Source organism: Semicossyphus pulcher, unplaced genomic scaffold (assembly GCF_022749685.1).
Source record: "Semicossyphus pulcher isolate SPU_LCO1_2020_fin unplaced genomic scaffold, fSemPul1.0.p SCAF_14, whole genome shotgun sequence".
NCBI classification, from domain to species: Eukaryota; Metazoa; Chordata; class Actinopteri; order Labriformes; family Labridae; genus Semicossyphus; species Semicossyphus pulcher.
The window spans coordinates 5910790-5935218 of NW_027211648.1; the positions used below are offsets into that span (position 1 = coordinate 5910790).

The following is a 24429-nucleotide window of genomic DNA, read 5'->3' on the forward strand; positions in this document are numbered from 1 at the left end:
GTGTTTCTTCTGGCCCATCTTTTCCATTTCTGGAATAAACCTTGCCTGTTCTCAGAATTGTGACTAAAGCAGTGCTGTAGGTATTTTGCACATTTGGAAACTTACGACACATTAATGGGAAATCACAGCAGCAAAGTTTTCATAGGTCAAGCTTGAAAAATAATGGATCCTACATCCCCCATAATGCAACTCAGTACCCCCTTGAGCATGACTTAAGGCAGCATTTTCCATTTCTTAAACCTAAGAACTTAAATGTGCTGCATTCAAGGTCAGATTGTTTTCTCATTTTGTGAATCCAGCTATAGATATGTACATTTGGGGAACGTTTTAAATGTCTACAAAGTAAAAACTGTTTAGGTGTTGATTAAATTGGAGCATTGGAAGCTCTGCAGATGATTTCAGAATCAACACATTGTGTTCTTGAAATGTCACTTTCCAGAACTGAACTACATTTACAGTCAACAGGTGCAGGTTGCATTAAACTGAGTGTTAGGACACTATGGGGCTGATGATTTATGTTGAGAGTATTTTTACAGATCAGTCATGACGAAGAAGTGGAACCAGAACATTTTTTATTTTATTTCAGATTCAGTCTCACCGTACAGGAACCGTTTCGTCTTAAATACATGAACAAATCCAAACTGCGTAATACAGAGTGCATTCCAGGACAGAGTCAAACATTCATTCAGACAGGGGAGAGGGGAAATTTGGGAGTAGGTAAAGGGGGCGGGAAGGGAAAAGGGTAAGGGGATGGGGTGCTGGGATGATTTACTTCTGGGAGGGCATGATGTCGTCGATGGACTGGCCCTTCTCCAGCCTCTTCTCCATGTCCACCAGCAGCTTGACGCCGTCGACCACCATCTGCACCAGATCCACCTCAGAGAAGCCCAGTCTGTCAGCGTTGGAAATGTCAAACACTCCGCCCACAGCGGCTGTGTCCACACCACCTGATGGTACAAGATAAATGAACTTTATACACTTATTCAACTACTTAAAGTTGAAGTCAGGGTGTACATTAGAGCAAACTATGCAGAATGTTCTTAAAGTTTCATAAGATCTAAAATGTTGCAGCAGCAATGATAAGAAATTGTACAAACCAGTTCCACGTTTCTGGAGCCTGAGCTTCTTGAGAACGTCCTCAAACTTGGCGTGTTTGCTCATGTTGGGCAGCTTCACGTGCACACCTGCGCGCAGGCCGGTGCCCAGGTTAGAGGGGCAGGTGAGGACGTAGCCCAGGTGCTCGTTCCACATGAAAGCGTGGCCCCTGTCCTTAAACAGGCTCTCAATCTAAAAAAAAAAGTTCATTAAAAGGTACTTGTTATGATTTATTGTGCTTTGTACTGACTTGTATTATCTCTTGTAGTCCGACTCATGCAACTCCTCCACACAGATAAGGCTTTATTTTTCTACAAACCTTGGTGAGTCCGGTACAGAAGCGGTCAAACACTTCCTTCATGTTGCCGCCTTTCTGCATGGAGATAACACGCAGGTGGTCCTCCTCATTTACCCAAACCAGGAATGTCTTGTTGTCATTGTGCCTGTAGACAGAAAAAACAGTTTCCCTAATGAATTAAAAAGAAAAACAAAAAAGAATGCTGCATAAAAATGGCTAAAGATTAAAAGCCTCACCAGATGCCCCTGGCGTCGGGCCAGTCGCGGGCCATCCCTGAGGCCAGCAGCAGAGGAGACACTGGCTTGTCAAACAGGAAGTGGTCATCGATGAGCTGCTGCTGTTCAGCATCTGTCATGTTCTTCAGGGCATAGTATTTTCCCTTCAGGTCTCCACTCAGGGAGGCAAGAGCTACAGGGAGAGAGACATAAGTTTGAAAACCATGCATGTAAACATGTCGAACACAATGACAGAAATTAAAAACACAGGCAGCCATTTTGGCTCATCGTACTTTGAAGGTCTCGCTTCAGTGTTAGAGAGCCTGTTCAAGTTGACCTTTATTTTACTATAAAGTGTCATTCCTTCTTTTACCACTAGAGGACACCCACTGCTACAAAACTGAGACCAAGCAGCCTCATTCTGACTTCACTGAGCATCGTTTACAGGCCGCAGCCTCCTACAACAACGTAGTCTAAAAAAATAACGTGAGTGTGCCTGCTTGATAGTAATGTCCTTCAAATAAAAGGTTCAAGTGCCCTCTTTACCTTCGATGGAGAGTGTCTCCACAGCGCGCCTCTCTCCTCGGCTGCAGTGAGGGGGCAGGCAGAAGCCACGGACGCTGCGGCCTGTTCGGACACGGGAGCTCAGGACGTAGTTTGGGTCGAGATCGTCACCACCCTTAAAGAGAAGGACATGCATGTCAGTGTGTTAAGCTCCATCATTAAACATAGATTAGAATGAATACGTAGATGCAGGAGGGGCCCCTATAGAATGCATATGTACAGTGTTCTAACATTTGTGCCACACCCCTTGTTACATTCAGCCATGTGAACTGAGGCCTGTGGTACCTTCAGGTTGCCTTGGTTGAGGTCGGTCTTGTGCTTGTCTGAGGGTTTGTATCCTCCGTGTCTGTCCTCGATCACGGGGTCCAGCAGCTCTTTGAAGACCTCGTATGTCTCCTCGTCTCCAGCAACGCAACCCACAGTCATGATGAAGGGGTGGCCTGCACACAAGGTCAACATGGTCACAGAGGAGACAGTGGATAGATAGACTAAAATCCTCACTAAAGCAATGTGCCGAGTTTGATCAGGTCTCAGGATGGGACTGTGTGACTGTGTGACTGTACCAGGATTATCAACCCCTGTCTGAATGACACCATCTATGGTGAAGCCGTTGGGTGTAGCCCGCTCTCTCAGCTTCTTGTACATGTCCAGGGTTAAGAACTTGGCCATGTGGTTGTTGTGCTGACTGAGATCTGGGAACTCGTCCTCTGCCGACAGCCTCTTCAGCGTCAGCTTGGCCATACTCTCAGAACTAAACAGAAACACAGTCTACAGGGTGAGGAAGGTCACATGCTGTACTGCAGTGACAAGGTTTGTGTGAAAACCCCTCTGGATTGTTAAAAACAGGAGCCACACACTGTTCAGATTAAGAGTTAGTCTACACTGCAGACTGGAACAAAAGTGAAAGCTGCAGTGGATTATCAGCTGCGGCTCTGCATCCATTATGCAACACTGGTAATCTTTAACATTTGCTATAAAGCCGTGCAATATTGCTCTGATAATAGAGGCCCATTTAGAGGATGACCGTTTCTAACCGATTCAGCAGCTCTGCATATGTCTATAAAGGGCTGTCATAGTTTATCCCCTTGGCAAGGTCACAGTGCAGAAAGCTGTTAGTGTTCCCTCGCTGGAACATGCAGCATTGAGCGCCGCTGCGGCCATTAAACGCGGTCGATCAGGCCGAACAGATGGCGTTTTCGCCGAAAAGCCGCTTGGGTTTTTACCTGGGTTATCAATCCCAGTCTGAATGACATCATCCAGAGTAAATCCACTGGGTGTCTGTTTGCTCCTCAGCCGCTCGTACATAGCGGGAGTCAGGATCTTGGCCATATGATTGTTGTGTTGGCTGAGGTCCGGGTACTCCTGCTCCGAAGTATATTTCATCTTCATCTGGTTGTGCGTGTTACCGAAAGGCATGGCTGATCCCTGGGCGGAGGATGGAGGTAAGAGACGGTGAAATGCAACGAAAAGAAAAACGATTACAGGGTGTACTCAGGCAGCATCACGTTTTACACCGCATACAGAGATTATTATAGATGTCACATTTTAGCTCAAGTGACCAAACAACCGCAGACAGACAAAGAAACCTCCTGCAGTGAACAGAGTGTCCTGAATGCGCTAAACAGGTGCAGAAATTAGCTGCAGATACATTTTATAAAACATTTGCATCTTCATATTGTATATTATTACACTAAAATAATCGAACAGCTAGCATTAATCCGTGTTTTGTAAATAAAACATATTCATAAAAGGCCAAGATAATCCGCCTTTACGGCTCAGCTATTATTTAGTAATCGTTAAAAATCAAGCATACTCCGCCTGTGTGACAAATTTTGAATGAAATTAAACAAAAACCTTACTTGTTGTTTCCGGACTTGTGGATTACTACTACTACCAGGGGTTGATACAAAGATCCCTATTTTTCCGACCGAGGAGCTCACAAACAACCAGCAGCAGCGTCCCAGCAGCTCTCCGGTCAGTCTGATGACTTGAGATCGTCCTTTATAGCAGACGATCTCTCCTCCCATTGGTCAGTATTTGTATTCCATTCATTCAATTGGACGCGCTGATTTGGAGGCAGTGTGAAGTGGGGACTCCAACATACACAGATTTAATACTAATTCAGGTTTTTGTGGAATACATTGTCATTTGCAGATCAAATAATTTGATATGATACAATCGACGTTTTTATTTTATAAAACTGCTCAACTGTTTTTTAAGCATTTGGTTAATTTAAGAGGAAAAGCGTTCAAATAGTATCATATGAACTAATAATCAAGTTAAATTTGATCAGTTGCAAAGTTTCTTGTGATAATAATTCATTCGCAGTTGTTAAAGGTAATTAAGTCTCCTAATAATACACTTCACTTCACAGAACTTCACTTAAGAACAGTTTGAGGTACTTTATTTAAGTATTCCTATTTTATGCTACTGTAAACTTCTACTCATACGTCTTACGGAGGTACTATGATATTTTTACCAACAGAAAGATTTTAACAAAAGATAGTCCCACATTTTCATTTTATTATTATTATGCTTTTTATGCTGAAACTTATACTTAATGAACTGTAATGATTTTATTCCAGTCTTTATGTCTTTGTCCTTTATTGTATGTATTGTGTTTTGTGCTGATATGGACCTATGTGTCTGAAATAAAGAAATAAAGTAAAGTAAAAATTGGATTTATGATTGGCTATGGACTATTTCAACTGTGTGGTGTGCTACTGCTTGTTTTACAAAATAAAGGAGACACCAGCCTCAAATTCGAGAGGAGTCCTTGCGTCTACATGTGAAAATGAAAGAAGAGTCAAAAATGTTGCGGCGTTTGCGCGTGAGAAGCACATTTAGCATTTCTACAAATCACCTGGAGGGCATCTTCGAATTGATTTAGACGGCAAACGAGTTTACTAGTCAGTGAAGTCGCATAACATCCGGTCGTTTCCACTCAACTTCCTCTGAAAACAACACCACGTGTGTGGGGAAATGAATGAGTAGCTGTCAGTGCTCTTCTCATGCACGTTACCCAGCATTAAGAGCAGGATTTGACGCTTCCAAACCCAAGTTTGAGTTGGTTTAAAACTCCGTAACCGAAGAACGCCAATTCCACCAACGGTAGGTAAAGCGTCATCAACGGTTCTCACACTGATTTAGCGTAACGGCTACGGTAGCTAACGTTAGCATGTTAGCTAGTTAGCAAGTCGAACCAATGAAATGAAATTGAATTGCTCATTTTACTCAGTTCTAACAGACTTTTTGCACTGTGACTTTCCAGTATGTAATTTCGGCATTACAATTGTGTTTAATGATTTTTGAATTAAATTGAAACCTATACCCTGCATCAACTGTAGCTAGCTATCGTACAAGTTTTAGCTTAAAAGTTACCGTTAGTTTGGAAACTAAAACCGCTTAGGTAGCTAGTTAACGTTACAGTTACCTTTCTCTGGTTGTTTGTCTGTTTCCCCGTCTACTTGTGTTCCCCTTACTTTGACCTGTGCTAAACTAAACCAGAATACCAACCACTTTACTAACTTGTTAGCTGACTTCTGTGACGCTTACCTAAAACCCGAACTATACAAAATATCGGAGAACAGCGCTACGTGAAACAGATTTCGACACAAAACCAGATTTTCGTTAAAAAAACATCAGAAATGTAGCATTAGCTGACTAACGTTTGCATTACCTCATCTTACTTACATCATGTCAATGTTGTCCGACATCTTTTCGTCCTTTTCTCCGTCTTAAAGTAGAAAAATTGAAAGGTAAAATCAGTCTTCCTCCCTCTGAAATGAAGCAGTTGGATTAAACGGCCTTTATTCTTCAGTTTGGAAGACGCCGGTTTTAAAAAATAACGGTTGCTTCACGTGGCAATAGTCAAATAATGGTTGAAGAGCGGTTACCATGGCACCCGGGTCCCCCATCAGCATTCTGACTGTAACTAAACTAACAACAGGGTCCAGTTTCAGTAAAATTTAAGACAAAAGGGGTCTAGATAGGAAAATGTACAATATTAACTTAGTGACGTAGTTGTGTACTCATTCAATATCATTGAAACTGGTCCCTATGTTGGCAATAATGAGTAACTGTACTGGTCTCCAACCTAAAAACAGCATTCAAACCTTCTTAGTTGCTGTCACTTGGTCTAGATAATAAGTCATCTTAGTTTACCAAGTAGTCGAAGGGGGAACTCCATCAATTTCACACCTCAGTGACATTATTGGTGAGATATTGGTGAGTACTTATGCATGCACATGTATATATGTGCATACATATATATGTATATGTATGTATAGTATGTATAATGCATTCAAATCCAAATATCACCACCACCATTGAAATTACAATGGTCTAGTTGCACTGTGGGTAATGTATGCACCAGGTTTTACCTAAACAATGTTCTCAGAAAGTGTGTTAAGTTTATCTCCTACCTCCCTGTTTCAGAGTTGGCACAATGAGTTTTGTGGAATACTCAGACTTCATTCAAGACGGGGACGTTGCTATCGTCTACCTGGGCCATGAGTCCATGATGCCAGTTAAGGTGCAGCAGGGCGCCCAAACACAGACACGCTACGGAGTCATTCGCCACTCCTCAGACCTCATTGGACAACGCTATGGGTCAAAGGTAACCTGCAGTAAAGGAGGATGGGTCCACGTGCTTCACCCAACACCTGAGCTGTGGACGGTAACACTGCCGCATCGCACACAGATTCTTTACACCACTGACATTGCCACCATCACCATGATGCTGGAGCTGAAGCCGGGGTCCGTCGTCTGCGAGTCAGGTGAGTCAGATTTCAGACTCAAGACAAATGTCTTTAGTTAAAGGTATACAAATATAGATTGTTATGAACATGTAAGGAGTTTTGTATATTGATTGTTCACCAATTAACATAAATACAACTTTGCAAAGGTAGTCTGACAGCTGCTTTCTTAAACAAATACATTTATTTACGTAATTAATATTAGTAAGACTGTCAATTAATTTTAGTCAGGATTCACAATATTTTCGGCAGGTTATTGGTATCTGCAGATTATGGCCTGAAAATGACATATCGGCAGATGTCATTTTTTCTGCTGATATTTTCCGTCGATAAAACAACGCTGTAATAATGCCTAAAAGCTTGATGATTCCCTCAAGAAAATGTAAATATGATATTTTGTACATAATCTAAGTTTAAGTAGTTTTCTTAGATTGCCCACTGAATGTGTACATTTAAAAAAAGCACTGTATTATGTTATTTCTGCATCTGCCAGTGGGCCACCACAATAAGAGTAGGCCTGATATCCATTCCACCATCTCTGCAATTGGTGGAAAAAACATGTGCCTAATGTATCGGTATCAAAATTCGGCAATCGGCAAAAGGGGTTGGAAAATATCAGCATATCGGATTTCGGCAAAAAATCCAATATCGTGCATTCCTAGTGTGGACCAACATCCTTGGAGTCGGAGTGTGCTTGACAAACTACGTTGTTTTCTGCATTATATTAGCACATATTGGAAAACATACACCAATCTTGATATATCTGCAACACAATAAAATACACTGTAGAGCTTAATATGAAACAACAGACATTTTTTTGTCACACAACACATATTGTCAAAAGGCACAGCTATGCTCTTGTCTATATTATTAAGACCCCAAACATTTGCCTCTGCATCCGATTTGAATTTCTCCGTCCAATGTTTTTTTTCCCACAAAGTGGCAGCTGGATATATTGAACATCATGGGATAGCTGCAGATGTGCCTGAGAAAATTATGTAATATAGTATTCTCTCTTGAATTTGTCTGTTTTTGCTATCATTGCTACATTTCCATTTGTTGGATTGCTATCCCATCCTGTGTTGATGTGTTTTTACAGGCAGGCTAGTTGCAGTTTCCTCCACTCCAAGGGCAGAGAGGGGGATGGGAGAGGATGTTAATGTGTGTGTGTGTGTGTGTGTGTGTGTGTGTGTGTGTGTGTGTGTGTGTGTGTGTGTGTGTGTGCGTGTGTGCTGCAGTGCTTCATCATGTTTTACAGCTGGCAGCCCTGCCCATGTCACTATATTGATTGTACTTAGAGAAAAGTGTGTGTGTGTGTGTGTGTGTGTGTGTGTGTGTGTGTGTGTGTGTGTGTGTGTGTGTGTGTGTGGGGAGATTGGAGGTCTGTTGGAAATCTGTTTAGTCAGCACACACACAGGCAGTATGGAGAAGACTGCGATATCTGCATTGCGATCACGTTGCGCTGGGCTTTTTTTTAATGCATATTTAACACTCTTTGCATCCTAATTCATGCATTACAATACGACTATCACTCTGGGAGTCTTATCCCAGTTGCATTCAGAGTAATAACGGTTTGAATATCAGGAAAAATGCAGGGTTTATTAGATTACCTATTAAAGCATCATTTTATTAGCTGCACACTCAACGTTTGAGTGTCATTATGTGTGGATGAGGTGCTAACCAGCGTTTGAACGACACAGTGGTGACTCATACTGTTCAGCCTGATAGTCTATAACTAGAACATGCTGTCCTGTGGAGGGAAGATCTTCATCCAGAGAGCTGTATAAACATGCAGCGATTAGAGGCGATAATTTTGTTAGCTGTTAGCACCTCATACCAAGGTGCTTTTGGTCATGCAGAGGAGTCACCTTGGAGGTAGATTGTTCTTTAAATGTCTGTTTAATTTTTTCCACCTGCATATAGCAGATCAGTTAATGCTCTCTTTAGCTGAAGGGCTTTTGAGTCATAGAATTGAGGCTTTACAAAAACAACAACTTCAACCAGCCAGGGAGCAGGAACAAATTCATGCCCACCAACAAAGAGGTAGCAGCACTTCAGGCTTGTTTTTGTTTCACAATGACATCAAGCTTATTCTCTGAACAAGTCAACTTTCTGTTTCTGTTGTTGGTGTAAGAAAATATCAACATACTTCAGTAAAGCAATCTCTGTTTGGTCAAACAGCACTGATTCTCAAAAACATCCACGTCTTTAATGATGGATGTTGTTTGATATAGAAGCACGCTATTTTTATAGATCACCTTGCTTGCTATAATTCCATTCATCACAATATATTTAACATAGTGATACGTATTGTAATGCCAGATTCTTGCCAATACAAGGCCATACATTGGCACAAGTGAAAAACTCTTGTTGTTGGGATTCATCATCCTTGAAGTATGAATGTTGGTGCAAAATCTGCCCAGTAGATGTGGAGGTATTTCAATGGATAAGTCAAACTTTGATCCGCCAGTCGCACTAAATGAAAAGTAAAAGAATCACTAGAGCAAGTAGTATTCATCCTCGGGGGACCATAAATGTTTGTACTCAATTTCACGTCAATCCATCTGATAGTTCAGAGATATTTCAGTCTTGACCAAATTGGTGGATGAAACAAACGACGTTGCAATCCAAAAACATTGGCAATTTTTGACACTCTGCGTTGTGCTATCTACAGTGGTTCATGAAATAAAGAAGTGGTATCCAACCATTTGTACTTCAGGGTTTCATTGAGAGAAAAAGAACTCCTTTGAAGCATTTCAACTAAGGGAATTAGAGCTGTTTTTTGGAGGATACTTCATTGAGGACAAAACATACAGATATTTCACTGCACTGTCCGTCTGTCCACTGCAGTTTGTTGTAGATTTACAAAGGAGGAGATTATTACACATATGATGACAAATTGCCTTTTAATGACAGCTTTGCTTTGATACAAATGGTCAAGGCAACTCATATCAGCGTTTCTAATCTGCTCATGGAACAAGACGACAAGTCAGTGGGCAGCTTCTGTACGATAGAGAGCCGAGATACAGGAGGCTAAAGACGTGGTGGGGGAGGGGACTGCTGACCTGGAACGGAGGTCAACTGTGCTTTCTGTTCTGCATTTACACTCAGGGGGTTGGCTGAAGTAGAAGCAAAAACCAAGCCAGGGGTCAACAAACTAACTTTATCAGCATGTAGTTTGAGAAAGTGAAAGTAAGAGATCTCACCACAGCTACAGCATGAAGAGGAACTAAATTGTGTGCAGACATTCACGACCCCCAGAGGATTCATCCCAACGGCTTGCCACAAGCAGGATGACCCAGTGAATTAGCTCCATGTTTACTGGATGGCTAGAGTGCTATTCTGCTTTTGACGTGTTGTTTGAGTGAAATATCTTGACAACAATTTGCCTACGCTGTTGTTTGAATTTGGAGCTAATTAACGAATGACCTATGGAAATATCTCAACGACTATTACATGGATTGTCTTGAACTCTGGTTTAGACATCGATGATCCCAACTGGGTTTGTTTTAATAACTTTGACCACTTAACTTTTCATGCGTCACCATCATCGGTTCATGGTCTTACTCAAGAAATAACATTCCCATCAGCCTCAGCTCTTCCTTGTGTGTAATGCTGATTAGCAAATGTTAGCGTGCTAGCATGCCAAACTAAGAGGGTAAACACTATACCTTTCAAACTTTAGCATGTTAGCATTGTTATGTGTGAGTGTGTTGGCATGATATGTAAAGGAAGAACCATAAAGCATGCTTACTGTACATCCGTCATATATAGAGTAGACACAGGAAGTAAGTTAGATTTGGTCATTGTGGATAATGTGGAAGTAAATTTAAGTCTGCTCTCATAGGTGTTCACTTGGCGTAACTACAAGACTGAAAGTCATGAGAATGTTGTAACCATGAAGCTCAAAGCATCATCCTGTCTGCCTCATCTCTGTAGACTCGCTTCCCTTTTTTAATAGCTACAAACCTGTTTAAAAAAATTAATATGCATGTATGCAGGATTAAATTCAAAGAAGGTCAAATACTTAAACACTGAGTCACAGTGACTCGACAGCTGCTTGGACTTGGTGACATTTTTAACTTTGGAAAGACTTCTTCTGTTCTTTTGTTATCAAAGCTTGGAGCACTTTGTTTCTTGTGTCCAACACTTGTGTTTGTTTTGCATGAACAACATCATCATAGTCCTTTTCATGATAGTGGAATGATGACTTTAGGAAACTGCTGTTATCACGAGTTCTTTCCGCTCTTAATCAGAAGTTTTCTCTGTCTTGTATCAAACTGAAAAACAGCACTGGGCTATGTATTGGCCCTGATCTAAACTGTGTTTAAGCCTGGAAGTCCAAACGAATTATAAGCAGTCCTTGTTTAGAAAGAAGTTGGTTTTTGGCCTGAGGACACAATCCACTCACAACACAAGATTCTTTTGATCAAATTTGAGTCGCCATCATTTAGTCGGAAAATGCACTTTGTGTACTCTGAAGCCTTAACCGATGAATAAAAATGCCCTTTTTAGAACAAAGGTTAAAGATATCTATATCTCTCTTCTGTATTTACAAGATTGTGACAGGACTCTTCTGATTTTGAGTGTATTACTGGTGGACTCGGATATTTTCCACTCTGTACTTCAGAGTAAAGAAGTTGGATATTGAGCCCGTCAGCAGTCTGGCATGAAGCCTGAGGTCCAGAGTCGGTTCTGAGCTGATTGATCGTCTGTTTATGCAGATCAAGTTCGGACAGTGTTTGAGCTCTTGGCTTACACTAGAGCAGCGTAGCCACTTACTCTCAACAGTAAACTCACGTGTTGGGGATTTATAACAGTATGACGAATGTGAGGCTGCAGTTTGAGGTGTAGTTGTATTGAAACATATGGCCATTTAAATTCATAATGGTGCTGTGGCCCCACATTTAGATGAAATGCCCCTATATTTTGCACAGTTGACCTTCCCTTAGTCCCGCCCCTTTTCGCTCTGTGCTCTAATAACTGTTGAGCAAGAGGTAAAACATCAGTCAACGTTCCCTCTCCTGTTATATTTAGCTAGATATGCTAGGCTAGGTTTGTCTATGTTAAAGAACTCCTCCAGTTAAAATCAAGTGTTTAACTTTGTAAACATCTCCATGTGGTGTTTTTCATGTGCTACAAGGACAGACTGAGCAACACGTTTTCAGATTGGCAGGTTTGAGACGTCACAAACCCAAGGAGCCAATCCTGTTAATGGACGGGGTGACGCTGTGCATATAATTATGTGGAACCTATGGCAACCACTTCGGCGATGAGCGAGCCAGCTGTTGCCGCCATCGTAATTTTTGCAAACTCAGTTTCAACAAATCGCCGCTAAACGATGGCAGAGACGTGTTTTGTTTTGGCGTCTGAGGGGGCGGTTGGAAATTTTCACAGTGGGCTGGGACTATGCAGATTCACAAATTTTTACTGAGGGAGAAGGAGGAGACGCCTTGGGAGGATTTTTAAAGGTAATTAAACGTGTTTAGCAGAGCATTTTAAATGTCTTAAAAGATGACTGGAGCTGGCCTTTAAAAAGAAAACCTTATGAAGCCTTACGAAGATGGCTAAAAGACGTAAAAGCGATACCTGATTATGTGACCATTTGTGGAGGGTGTTGTATTTATTCCATCCCCAATGAAACATGGCAACACTGGTTCTGTTTAGCCGGATGCAGAGAAGATTACAGTTTCTTGGCGTCAGATAATATAGCTTAAAGAAGCCTTTAGCTTTGGCTACAGAGCCAAAAAGGAGGACACACACCAGGCCAAGCAGGAGCCATGTTGACTGACTGTGTGGCATTTTTATAGATACTGTAAAGCCTCAGTTGGCATCTTTTTGCCTTTTATAAAAGTCAACATTATGTTTATATCCTTCTATCACAAGCATACTTTTCTTTATAGAGATAGGTATGTAATCTCAACACAACAACAGTACGATTTCTAAATCCTCACCTCGTTACTACGGTGCAAACAAAACAGCAATATTTGTTTCATGACTTTTGTATTGGATTGCAATGGCACCATGGACGATTCTTTTATTATAAAGTCACTGAATGGACTACATGTTGATGTACAGTTACACTGATCTGAACCAGCACAGTGAGTCCTTCACCCATAACGATAAAAAGCTGTCTTTATCTTTAATGAGGTAATTCAAGCAAAAGGTTTGTCTGAGTGTAATCATTTCTCTCTCTGCTGCTGGTGTTTGATATGGGAACGTAGCTGCTTTTTACATCTCTTTATCATCATTCAAACGGTTTCCTACATCCGGCAGAACCCATCCACAGTTTCCCACTTACTGTTGTTTCCAGCAAGAGGCCACTCGGCTCGGCAGTGTGAGCTTTTAGCAAGTCAAAGTGCTGCTGTGGGGTAAACATTGCCCTCTTTGTCGCCACACGAACAAAGGCGGCGGTGACGTAATGTCAGGAGAAGAAGAAGGGGGGGACGGAGGACGGGATCTGCAGGCTTCTAGCTGTGTTTTCAATGCTCTATCCCCCTCCTTAACGGCAAGTCACATGACCGGACTTATTTATGCTTCTTGTAAATTCGCACACTCATCTCACATCAGTGTTTCTCAAACTGCACATCAGCGGGCATTAAATACCCTCCAAAGCACTGCAGGGTAAAGAGGGCCCACTCAGACGTGTAGCATCCACTTATCAGCCCGAGAGGAGAGAGAACCTGTGTGAAAATGTGGCTGTGTGTCGTAATAACAGCTGTGAACTCCTGAGACTAAAGCTTTAAACATTACTTATGAGAGATAACCGTGTACGTTTGAGGTTCCTATGAGATTAGACGGCTTTATGTCCAAGCTTTAGTTTAGTTTAGAATTTTACCTTTTTAAAATATCTGATTTGAACAACTGATGATGAGATCTTAGCAAAGATGTGTCGCTGGTTCTTTGTCTGTCCTGGTTCTTTGTGTTAATAGCCAACAACATGCAGTGGAGAGTTTTATCTCAAATGTGTTGAGATGATTCTTGTTGCAGCTCGAGGTCACAACTCATTTGTTTTTGGACATTTTCACAGCTGTAGGATTTTTGGACTGATGTTTTCATACGTGGTGAATATGCTACAGATATTGGACTGATGTACGTGGATTGAATTTTTTTTTTTAATGTGAAGCGAGAGAAGTTTTCGATTACTTAGGTGAAGATAAATAATCTTTTAGGGCAACAAATATTGCTACAACCCTTTTATTGATTCTTCAGTTTATTTATTTATTTAATTTATTACTTCCTTCGGTCTTTAAAGAGTCAGAAAATTGTGAAAAATTACTGTTTTTTAGACCACTTTCAATGTTCATATGAGTAGGTAACTTTTGCTTTACTGACTTTTGTTGTGAACCTATCCTTTAAAGACCTCCTGCAGTGAACATCAAGTGTTTAACCTTGTAAACATCTCCATGTGGTGTTCTTCATGCGCTACGAGACATATCAGGGACAACATCAGCAGTCATCTCCATGGCTGGGCCTGTCTGCTTTTAAACTGCAGTGTACCAAGGACAGGCTGAACAACACGCTTTCAGATTGGCAGGTTTGCGACGGCACAAACCTAAGGAGCCAATCATGTTATTGGACGGGGTGACGCTATGCATATCATTATGTGTAACCTATGGCAACCACTTTGGCGATGAGCGAGCCAGCTGTAACCGTCATCGTAACTTTTGCAAACTCTACTGACTACTAACGTTAACGTTACTACTACTAATTACTACATTTCAAGCTAGCTAAGCTTCAACAAGTCGCCACTAAACGATGGCAGAGACGTGTTCTGTGTTCGGCTGTAATTTTACAAAAGGAGAAACGTAGCACACAGTGGGCGGGGCCTATGCAGATTCAGGAATTTTTATGAGGGAGAAGGAGGTGGGCAGTCTAAACAAACAAAATCTTATAAATACATCATTTCAACATTATGGAAAGTCCTTGTGTCACATTAAATTACTGTCTCCACAGCATGAGTGGTTAACAAAAAGTCCCTGTTGCTCTCAGATTCATCCTCCCTGTGGTGTTTGTTTTTTAGGGACGGGTAGTGGCTCCCTCTCCCACGCCATCCTGCGCACCATCGCCCCCACGGGTCACCTGCACACCGTGGAGTTCCACCAGCAGCGGGCGGAGAAGGCGGCGGAGGAGTTCAAAGAGCACAAAGTGGATCAGCTGGTCACCGTCAGGAACCAGGACGTCTGCAAAGACGGGTTCGGAGTGACCGGAGTGGCAGACGCTGTCTTCTTGGACATCCCGAGCCCCTGGGAGGCCGTGAGACACGCCAAGACTGCTATGAAGAGACACGGTGAGACACAACTGTGTGTGTGTGTGTGTGTGTGTGTGTGTGTGTGTGTATGAGACTGTGGTTTAGATCGTTTGAGTGTTGACATTTAGCACATGGTGTGTTTTAGATATAAACTTATCTTAGAAAATTGTGCGTGTATTTTTTTCTGTGTAAAAATATAAATATAGCGTGTGTCTCAGAGGAACACTCAGCGCCACCTGCCCCTGACTTCTCCGTGACTCACCTCGGTGCAGCATGAACATGACTGTGACTGAGCACATTTTAAAATACCAGCCTGTGAATTTATTTCCCCCCCGGCCAGGTCGCCTCCCTCTGCACTCCCAGACCATGATCCATCGATCCGAGCCGACAGCTCTCATTAACTTTGCCCTTGCGTGTGTGTGTATGTGTTTGTGTGTGTATATGAAGTTAGCTATTGTAGCAGATAGCATGTTGGGGTTTCTGTGGCAACCGGCAGCAGCAGCGTGCCCGGGCAGGTCTGCAGATCGCTCAGGTGGTCAGAGGAAAAGTCAAGGCTTATGCACACAGCGACCTATTATTTTAGTGGCCAAGGGTATTTGCAGTTGAGGGAGCATTCACAACAAGAAAATGCAATCGAAACTAGCAAGATTTGTCTTCAAATTAGTCCGCGTTTCCAACCACTCCTCTTCGTCACCTCATTAAAAGGGCGTCAAGATCTAACATAAGTAGTTGGTGGAGCTGGTTTTCCAGTCTGGTGCCAGTAAATCACTGCAGAAGAGAGGGCACACGTAAATAAAAGCGTGCAAGTCAAACCTCTCGTGTTGGGGTCCTTTTCGAGTACACATTTGGGGAATGTTTCCAAAGTTTGCATGAGAACAAAACATACCAATATCTTAAGATGCACAGGATCATCAGTTAATGACTCTAAATGCCTCATTACACGCTCTATTTTCCGGTTGCACATAAATGCATCACAATGTTAAAAAGTAAGCCCCAATGTGAAGAGGAATGCTGCTCTGCCTCCTCCTCTCTGAATCCCTTTTATGGTGCCACTGCTACATATTCCTTTCACGAGCAGTTGACCCTCACATGCACACACACACACACACACACACACACACACACCCACACACACACACACGCGTATACAGATACTGATAAAGTGCAGCCATTGTAGAAGCAGTCGCATGACCATACAGGGTTATGCTGCAGGGAGAGAGCTGGTGAATGTGGCTCCATAAGGAAAGGCCTGATTTACTTTCCACTGCTTGGACACAGTGTTTTCTCCTGAGCACCACTGCCTCTAAATGCTTAAAGAAGACAGAAACGTGATCATAAATTCACCTGGGAAATGTCTGAGGTGTTACGCAAAAACATAGGAAGCATGCTTTTTCATTAGAGTGGCTGCAGGAGTGAAAAAAATCACCCAGCCACTTCCCCGTGGAGTTGTTTGCAGAGCAGAAACAGGAGGCATGACGTTTCACCCACAGCCCAAATTCATCACCTTGTCGCACATCCCTGCAGACTCCAGATCTGTTCTCAGGCTCCAGAAAAAGTTGCTGAGAGTTGCTTTACTGCAGACTCGGGGAGTGAAATATCTTCCTTTTTTTACTCAGAGTTGTAATTCTTCTAATGTTTTGGCCTGCAGCCCGGCCCTGTATTTAGCTCTACTCTGAGAAAGACCCTGGCAGACTTGACCCTCCCTCCCTGCTCATGCTTACACTGACGAGTCTTATGCAAGAATAAAGCAAACGCGCCCCGAGAACACACACTCAACAACCAGATAAGGAATCATAGTTTCATGCATGTATAGATACTAGCTGTGCACCTATGGTTGATTTTGGAGGCTATTAATAACCGCTTTAGACACCCTTGTATAATGATCAACCCGACTTCTCCCTGTGTGTTCGCCCTGGTTGCGGGGAGACCGTTGAGTTGTGTTTATGGCCGTCTCAAAGGAGAACACTGCTTCTGTTAGCCGAAGGAACGACTGCTATCTGAAACATCCCAAAGTCTCCTGTAATGTTTGTCAGACACAGAGGACTCTTCAACACGGCTGCCCTCTGCAGACTTGTTCTTTATTTCATTGAGTAACTGAGTGGATGACTGAGACACAAGTTGTCTCCCATTAGGACTCAGTTTGTGTCGCATTATTAACATTTGACACTCCAGTGCAGTTGTGTTCTTCTAATGGCTGCTACACTTCAAGCTGAAGGAGTTGACTGTTGTATGTGCTGCCTGGAGTACAAAGTAGTGCTTCTGTAGGGACTGTTTTAAAGTTTAGAGAGCATGTGAAAATAAGGGTAATTGCTTTTGAAATTATGCATATAGTGTATTGGAGAATAGATGTAGACGTGAACAGATATTGTAGAAACTGTAACAATAAAATAAACAGAATGAAGATTTAAGTTAGTTAGGTTGCAAACAAACGCTGCATCAATATAGGGACCATTAAAAACACTGTACAAAGCAAGTAAGCATTAAATCAGTTTCTCCTTGGCAGACACACGCGAGCCAACCTGCTGCTAAGTTTAGCAAAGCTTTTTATTTAAGGATTCCTTTAATGTTGATTGTTCACAAGGTTTGACAAGGAGTAGAATTAACCGCAGAGGTCCCAAAACAAAAGGAGGCTCTCGGATTAACACGCAGTTGTTACTCTTGATTTTCCTCGCTGACGGTCGCTTTCCTTTTCAGACTGTTTGCTTCATCTGAGCGTCGAGTTTGTTTCTTCTTCTTTGGATTTTCACTTCTTGTTGAAGTTGTATCTGTAGTCGTCGATCTTTTCTTTGTTTGTTCAGCCATAGTAGATTACTGTTTACTCGCAACACTTGCAGAGAGCGGAAAAGCAGCTGCTTAGCTCCGCCTACCCTCTCTGGCAGACCAACCACTGCTGGGTGATGGAAAACGCGTCACTAACTGGGCACTGCTTGTGATTTTTTCCGTGAATGTCGCCGCAGACACCCAGTCTGTAATACTGCAAATGCAAAGGCTTTCATCAGTGGGCCATCGGCTCAATCACCATTGTGTTACCTCATTCAGCGATAGATAGAGACTTAACAGACATCTATTTATTTACATGAAAATCTACGAGATTATTACTTTAAAGGTGATGTGAAAAATTCAGCTGGTTTTTATGTCTTCAGTCTCCCTTGATGTACAGCTATTTTCTTACTAATGGCACACTGATGGCAAATGGATTGTTAAATGCTATTTCTTGTCATCAACATCAACTTAGACTACACCTACCAACTACAAAATCCACCCATTGACAAGATAGTTTAGTTCCTCCATTACCTTTTAAAAAGAGTAAAAAATATACATGAACTCGGTTTGTTTGGTTGACTCTCACCCCTCTCGTCTCCAGCTGCACTGGTCAGAGCCACATTCTTCACCCTTCAGGTCAGCCAATGAAAGTTTTCTTGGCTCGTCGCTCCGGCCTCCCGCTGCGATCACCGCAGGGTTTCATTTAGAGACGAGAGGCCGGAGCTGGTAGGTGATCTCTGTTTATTAGAGCGCCTGCTCATCCCCCGACGATCCACAAACTCCAGCCTGGAGCCCGACAGGTCGCAGGCCTGCTTTGTTAGGGAAAAGGATATGCTTTGAAAGGGCTTGCGGGTGTTAGAAAAACAAATTATTAATAGTAGTAGTGGTGTCACAGGTTTCCCAAGAGGGACTAAAATTCTCATGAGGCCATATTGAATTCATAAATCTGGTTTTGATTATTTATCTTCTGGCTGTTTTTTAACTTGACTACACACGAGGAAAACAATGAACACCTTGGACGATACTCTTTCAGACGCTTCAGGGAACATTCAATTCACCAAAAAGTGCACTCATACGGCCAAAATAACCATTCAATTAATTGCTGATTAATTGTGTAATCTTTCTGAGTATCTATAATTTGTAAGTCTTCTGTTTATCTCACAAACAATCCCTTCTCGCTGTTTGTTTGCCCTCAGAGAACAAGGCGGGCAGATATCCCGGGTTAAGTAGATCTGCACTGATCTCATCATGATGTTTAACAGAATCACTTAGAGGAAATTACAACAGTTGTGATTTCCTCCCTCTTCTGGTGCCGGATCTTTCCTACTTATTTGCTCAGATCTTGAAAGCACTCTGCTCTTTTGGAGGTTACTCCTTCTGTACGTTCCACAGACGACGTACGATTTTAACACGGCGGATCAATCTTCCCCGTCATTGAACAGCAGCGTTTCTGTTTTCGATTCTCCAGCTAGCACACCGGGTATTTTCCCCAGACTTTTAACCTCTGTCCTGTTGCTGGGCACGGTGCCGGTTCAGCTCAGAGAACTGCCAAAAATATCAACCATGTTTGATAACAGTGGAACATCCAAAATGAGGTCAGACACAAGGGAGGCCAAATAAATGGGGGCATGTACTGTTCCTTAATAACTGCTAACAAAAGAGCTATTAGGAGGCCTCACTCCGGTTTCTAAATGCTGGTTTTCTTAGGCTAAGTCAATCTCCAACAATCGTATTGTAAGGGTGTATTGGTGTACGTTGATTTCTTAAATATCTTTAATGGTTATTATGCTGCAGCTGCCAATATAACAAGACACCAGTCCAACTTAGCTCTGCAGCTAATTCACCAAATCAACTGCTAAAATGTTAGTATTTGCTGAAGTAGGGTTCCAATCATTATTGGCTGATTCTTGGCATCATGGACCCATCCAATGTATTTTTTGTGAAACTTGAATAAGGCCCAGTAAACACTGATTTGGTGATTCATAGGACACAAGAGGGGCACAAAAGTAAGCATCTTTTAAACATCCAGGCTGTATGTAACGGCTGTTATTCACTAATCTCCAGACAATCCATCCAATAGTTTTTAGATATTTCACTAAACTCGTATACGTGAAGCTTACGGTGGCACCAAAGGTAGAGTCTGGATCCCCACAGTCCCTATAATTCAACCTTCAGAATAACACTTCAGTCATTAGGATGTATTATTTGGGAACCATGAATCTTAGCATGGGCTGCATGGTGGTGCAGTAGTTAGCGCTGTCGCCTCACAGCCAGAAGCTTTCCTAGTTCGGACGTAGCGGGCCTTTCTGTGTGGAGTCTGCATGTTCTCACAGTGCATGCGTGGGTTCCCACGGGGTACTCCGGCTTCCTCCCACAGTCCAAAGACGTGCCCGTTAGGTTGTCTTGTCTCTGTGTGTCAGCCCTGTGATTGACTCGCGACCAGTCCAGGGTGAACTCCGCCACTTACCCAATGACAGCTGTGATTGGCTCTTGAACAGGATAAGCGGTATAGATAATGGATGGATGAAATCTTAGCAAGCTAACAATAGCTAATTACCCCTACACTCAAAGTATAGCTGAGGCAGATGACCCAAAAACCAAAAAAGAAGACAAATTGAAATTAGGGCTTGGAAGTCTTTGGATACATCCTCTTGGAACCATGAATGTCTGCAGTTTAGTCTCAATCCATCCAAACTTTTACCTGCTCGTGGCACTAGGGGAAAAGTCAGAGGATCACCAAAGTCTGTACAATTCAACCTCAACCTCCACGAGTGTCTGTATAAAATTTCATGGCTATTCATTTTGTAGCTTTCGAGGTATATCAACTGGGACCAAAGTGGTGGACGGAAAACCAACATAGCAATCCCTAAGTTCACTGGCATGGTGACGAATGATCCCAAATGTCCCAAAAATACTCTGACTGTTTCTGACTGGTCTTTGTTATTTTTGGGGATCTGTTCAACAACAACTGTTCTCCGTCTCTCTCTCTCCAGGAGGTCGGGTGTGTTCGTTCTCTCCGTGTATCGAGCAGGTTCAGAGGACGTGTGAGGCTCTGGCGGATCAGGGCTTCGAGGAGATCAACACCTTGGAGGTCCTGCTGAGAGTCCACGACGTGCGAACGGTCCCCCTTCCTCTGCCGGACTTCGGCCAGGACCCCTCCGCTCAAACTCCCCCTGACGGCTCAGAGAAAACTCCTCCAAACCAGGCCTCCTTCTCCTTGAAGACCACCACCCCTCCCAGAGAAATACCAGGTCACACAGGGTACCTCACCTTCGCTACCAAACCAAGAACCTAAAGCTCGGTACTGATTTTTTCCTTATTTCCACCACCAGTAAACAGGACGTGGTTTCTAATCTGCCTCGCTCCAGTGTATTTTCCATGTTTATTAATAAGACTGTGATAATCCAGCGGGGGTACCAGGTTCCTCCAGGTCCCGGTTGGCACTGCAGCACCAAGAGGATTTACAGTGTTGCGTTACATAATTTAAAAGCTCCTGTCAGTTGGCAGCGGTTTGTTGCTTGCATCAAGCACAAGTGAAAATCAAGGCAAGACTTAATTTGAGCAGAATGTACTTGTAGCTTTTTGAATTATGACTGATTAGATTCCTTCCCCTTTTATTAGAATACGTTTTTAATAAATGCTTTCATTTGTTTCTGGAGGAAAGTGTTTCAGTTTGTCCATTTTGCACTTTTGTATTCAAGCAAATACAATAAATGTGTGAAAAGATCCGTGTTTTCTTTGTTCAGTTGGACCCTGCGTCAGCCTACATTTGAAGGTTTAACCCTCCAGGAGCTAAAAAGACCTGATGAAGCGCTCTTGGAAAAGACACTAATCAACTATCAGATCAACATATTAGAATCATCAAGAGATTTGAGTTTATTTTACCCTCCTATATACAAACAAATGAATTAATGAAAGCTTTTTCTTAAAGTTGTAATCTCAACGGTAATTGCGGGAGCACACTTCCCAGATATCCAGACAGTGTTGCATGTGTGACGTCCACGGTTGGCTCCGGTTGTAACTCTTGAGTCTCCTGGCTGACGGTCGCTTTCTTTTTTAGATCTGTAGTCATCCATCTTTTCTTTGTTTGTTCAGCCATAGTAGATTACTGTTTACTCGCAACACTTGCAGAGAGCGGAAAAGCAGCTGCTTAGCTCCGCCTACCCTCTCTGGCAGACCAACCACTGCTGGCTGATGGAAAACGCGTCACTAACTGGGCGCCGCTTGTGATTTTTTTCTGTGAAAGTCGCCACAGACACCCAGTCTGTCATACTGCAAATGCAAAGGCTTCCATCAGTGGGCCATCAGCTCAATCACCATTGTGTTACCTCATTCGGCGACAGATAGTGACTTAACAGTCATTTATTTAACTGACAATCTTCATCAGCAGATGCTCAGTTATATCAGTAGATCTGTTGACCTTCAAACTTAGAGGCTGATATTGTTTCATGCTTGGCACTTTCAGGACTTCTCATAAAACATTAAGCTACTGTCAGGGTAGCTTAACATTTGCAAAACCATGGCTGCCAGAGAAAAGATTTAGGATGTCCTATTATATGTATGTCAAATGTAGTTTGCAAAAAAAACAACAGGATCTCCGACTACATCTGGTTGCATTTGGTTTGACAGCCAGCGAGCTTTTTTGCTGTTCTGACCCAGTAATCCTCTGTGCAGCCTGAGAACATCTCTGCTTACAAACATACGTAACATCCATGTGTTTAAATGTTCAATTAAACAACAAATAGAACTCATCCTCCGTTTCGTCTGACTTTGGCCTGTTTGATTATCCTGTTTACTTGAGGGCGTCTCCCTGCAGTCACCGTCCCTCTGCAGAGGCTCCGCACCAAATAAGGCAGAAATAACAGCTTCAGTGAGACGCATGCACACAACAGAGGAGCTTCCACACAGTCACAGACACCTTTCATAACCAACCTGACTGATGAGCATGCCCCTCTCGGAGATCCGGTGCACAGAGAAGCACCGGAAATTATAACAGCTGTATTTGATTTTGGACTAAGGTGTGATCATTCGTCTTCTGAGGGAGGGCTTCTTTACTGCAAGACTGTTTGTTGATGTTCGGTGTGTAATATTGGAGAGATCCGAGCGAGATTTTGACATTTTCTGGCACATCATATCAGTGTTGTTTGTCCAGTGCTTAAACACTTGACTGCAGCTCGTTATTAGTCAAAGCCTCCTGCTGCATTCAGAGGCTTTCGGTGTGAATCGGGGGCCGGTACGGGCTGGTGTACGGTATAATCCCGAGCTTACTGCGGGTTATAAAAAGCTCTGTGGTTGTTTTAGTCCGCTGTGTTGGAGAAAGATTGTAGCATCTGAGTGTTTGTGAGCAAGAACGGCCAATTTTCCGCCTCTAGACCAGGTCCAATAACAGCCTGAGATGCTGTTTTTACTATCAGATTGATTTGCAACAAGGCTCAAAATTAGATTGCGTAAAAACCTGAGTGTTTCTTAGTTTTGGAGCAAAGGGGAGGAAGATTCCCAGGTGATAGATTAGGTTCCTGCTGCTCCTGGTAAACAGTGGAAACAGGGACGTTGCTGGATTGTTTGGGTGTCTTGAGTTTTCTGGTTTGTATTCGCAGTCTTCAGCAGGGAGGGTGTGGGTGGAGGAAGTGAGTAATGATCCCTGTCGAGGAGGTGGCTGTTTCTGTGATTAAACCTGGTGTCTTTGAATTCATGTTCTTGTTGTTAACAGAGAAAAATGTTAATGAGCGAGAGTCTCACTGATGATTATCTATTTAATGACCAGATAAGATTTGAAAACGTTTACATCAGTATGTAAACAATCAGGCAAAGGTGAAAGATGTTGCTGTGGTTCTATCTCTCTTGGTGGAGACAGAAACAGAGCTTCAAGAGAGTCAACATTTGACTCGACATACACATGACTCCGCTAATATTATTGCTCTTTTTTCTGTTGTTCAACTGTACAAGGTGATGAACAGTGTTTACAGCTGTATAACAGCTTATGAGCCATTGGTGGGCCTCAGATTGACATCTAGTGGAACCTGCAGGCAGTGGTAATTTACAAAGTTAGTCATTTAAAATGTAAGTGTTCATTAAAAAAAAACTGAAATGCATCCTTACAATGGCCAGTTATGTTTGAATATCCCTGCACCAATTAGGGATGCACAATGTTATCGGCACGTTATCGGCCAATATTGGCTTAAAAATGAACTATCGGATATCGGCCAACACGCCGATATCCGCCGATATAATTAACCGATAAAATAATGGGCTGCTGCATACTTGATTAAATGCCCGACCTCGGCGCAATGTCCCCGGCGTGAAGAAGACCTGTGCGGCGCAGCGTGATGACGTCTCTTGTGTCTACCTGCAGCATGAGAGAGTTAGAAGCCAAAATGTCCGTGGTGTGGAAGTTTTTCAAAGTGTCCGAAATAGAAAGCAAAACTGCTGTTTGCAATGAGTGCTCAGCTTCGGTGATGCGAGGAGGAGCCAAGGCAAAGTCTTTCA

General features: G+C 42.7%; 2 protein-coding genes across 2 annotated transcripts; one reads left to right on the forward strand and one right to left on the reverse strand.

Annotated features, from left to right (window-relative positions):
• Window positions 1-697: 697 nt before the first annotated feature.
• Window positions 698-4139, reverse strand: ckba (creatine kinase, brain a). Its single transcript, XM_069661274.1, has 8 exons — window positions 4032-4139; window positions 3396-3597; window positions 2458-2612; window positions 2155-2287; window positions 1630-1801; window positions 1415-1538; window positions 1098-1287; window positions 698-947 (listed from the first exon to the last, which is right to left on the reverse strand). The coding sequence occupies exons 2-8, from the start codon at window positions 3586-3588 to the stop codon at window positions 769-771; spliced, it is 1146 nt and encodes a 381-aa protein (XP_069517375.1). The 5' UTR covers window positions 3589-3597; window positions 4032-4139; the 3' UTR covers window positions 698-768.
• Window positions 4140-6619: 2480 nt separating this feature from the next.
• trmt61a (tRNA methyltransferase 61A) lies at window positions 6620-21615 on the forward strand. Its single transcript, XM_069662371.1, has 3 exons — window positions 6620-6950; window positions 14953-15219; window positions 20937-21615. The coding sequence occupies exons 1-3, from the start codon at window positions 6620-6622 to the stop codon at window positions 21236-21238; spliced, it is 900 nt and encodes a 299-aa protein (XP_069518472.1). The 3' UTR covers window positions 21239-21615.
• The last annotated feature ends 2814 nt before the right edge of the window (window positions 21616-24429 follow it).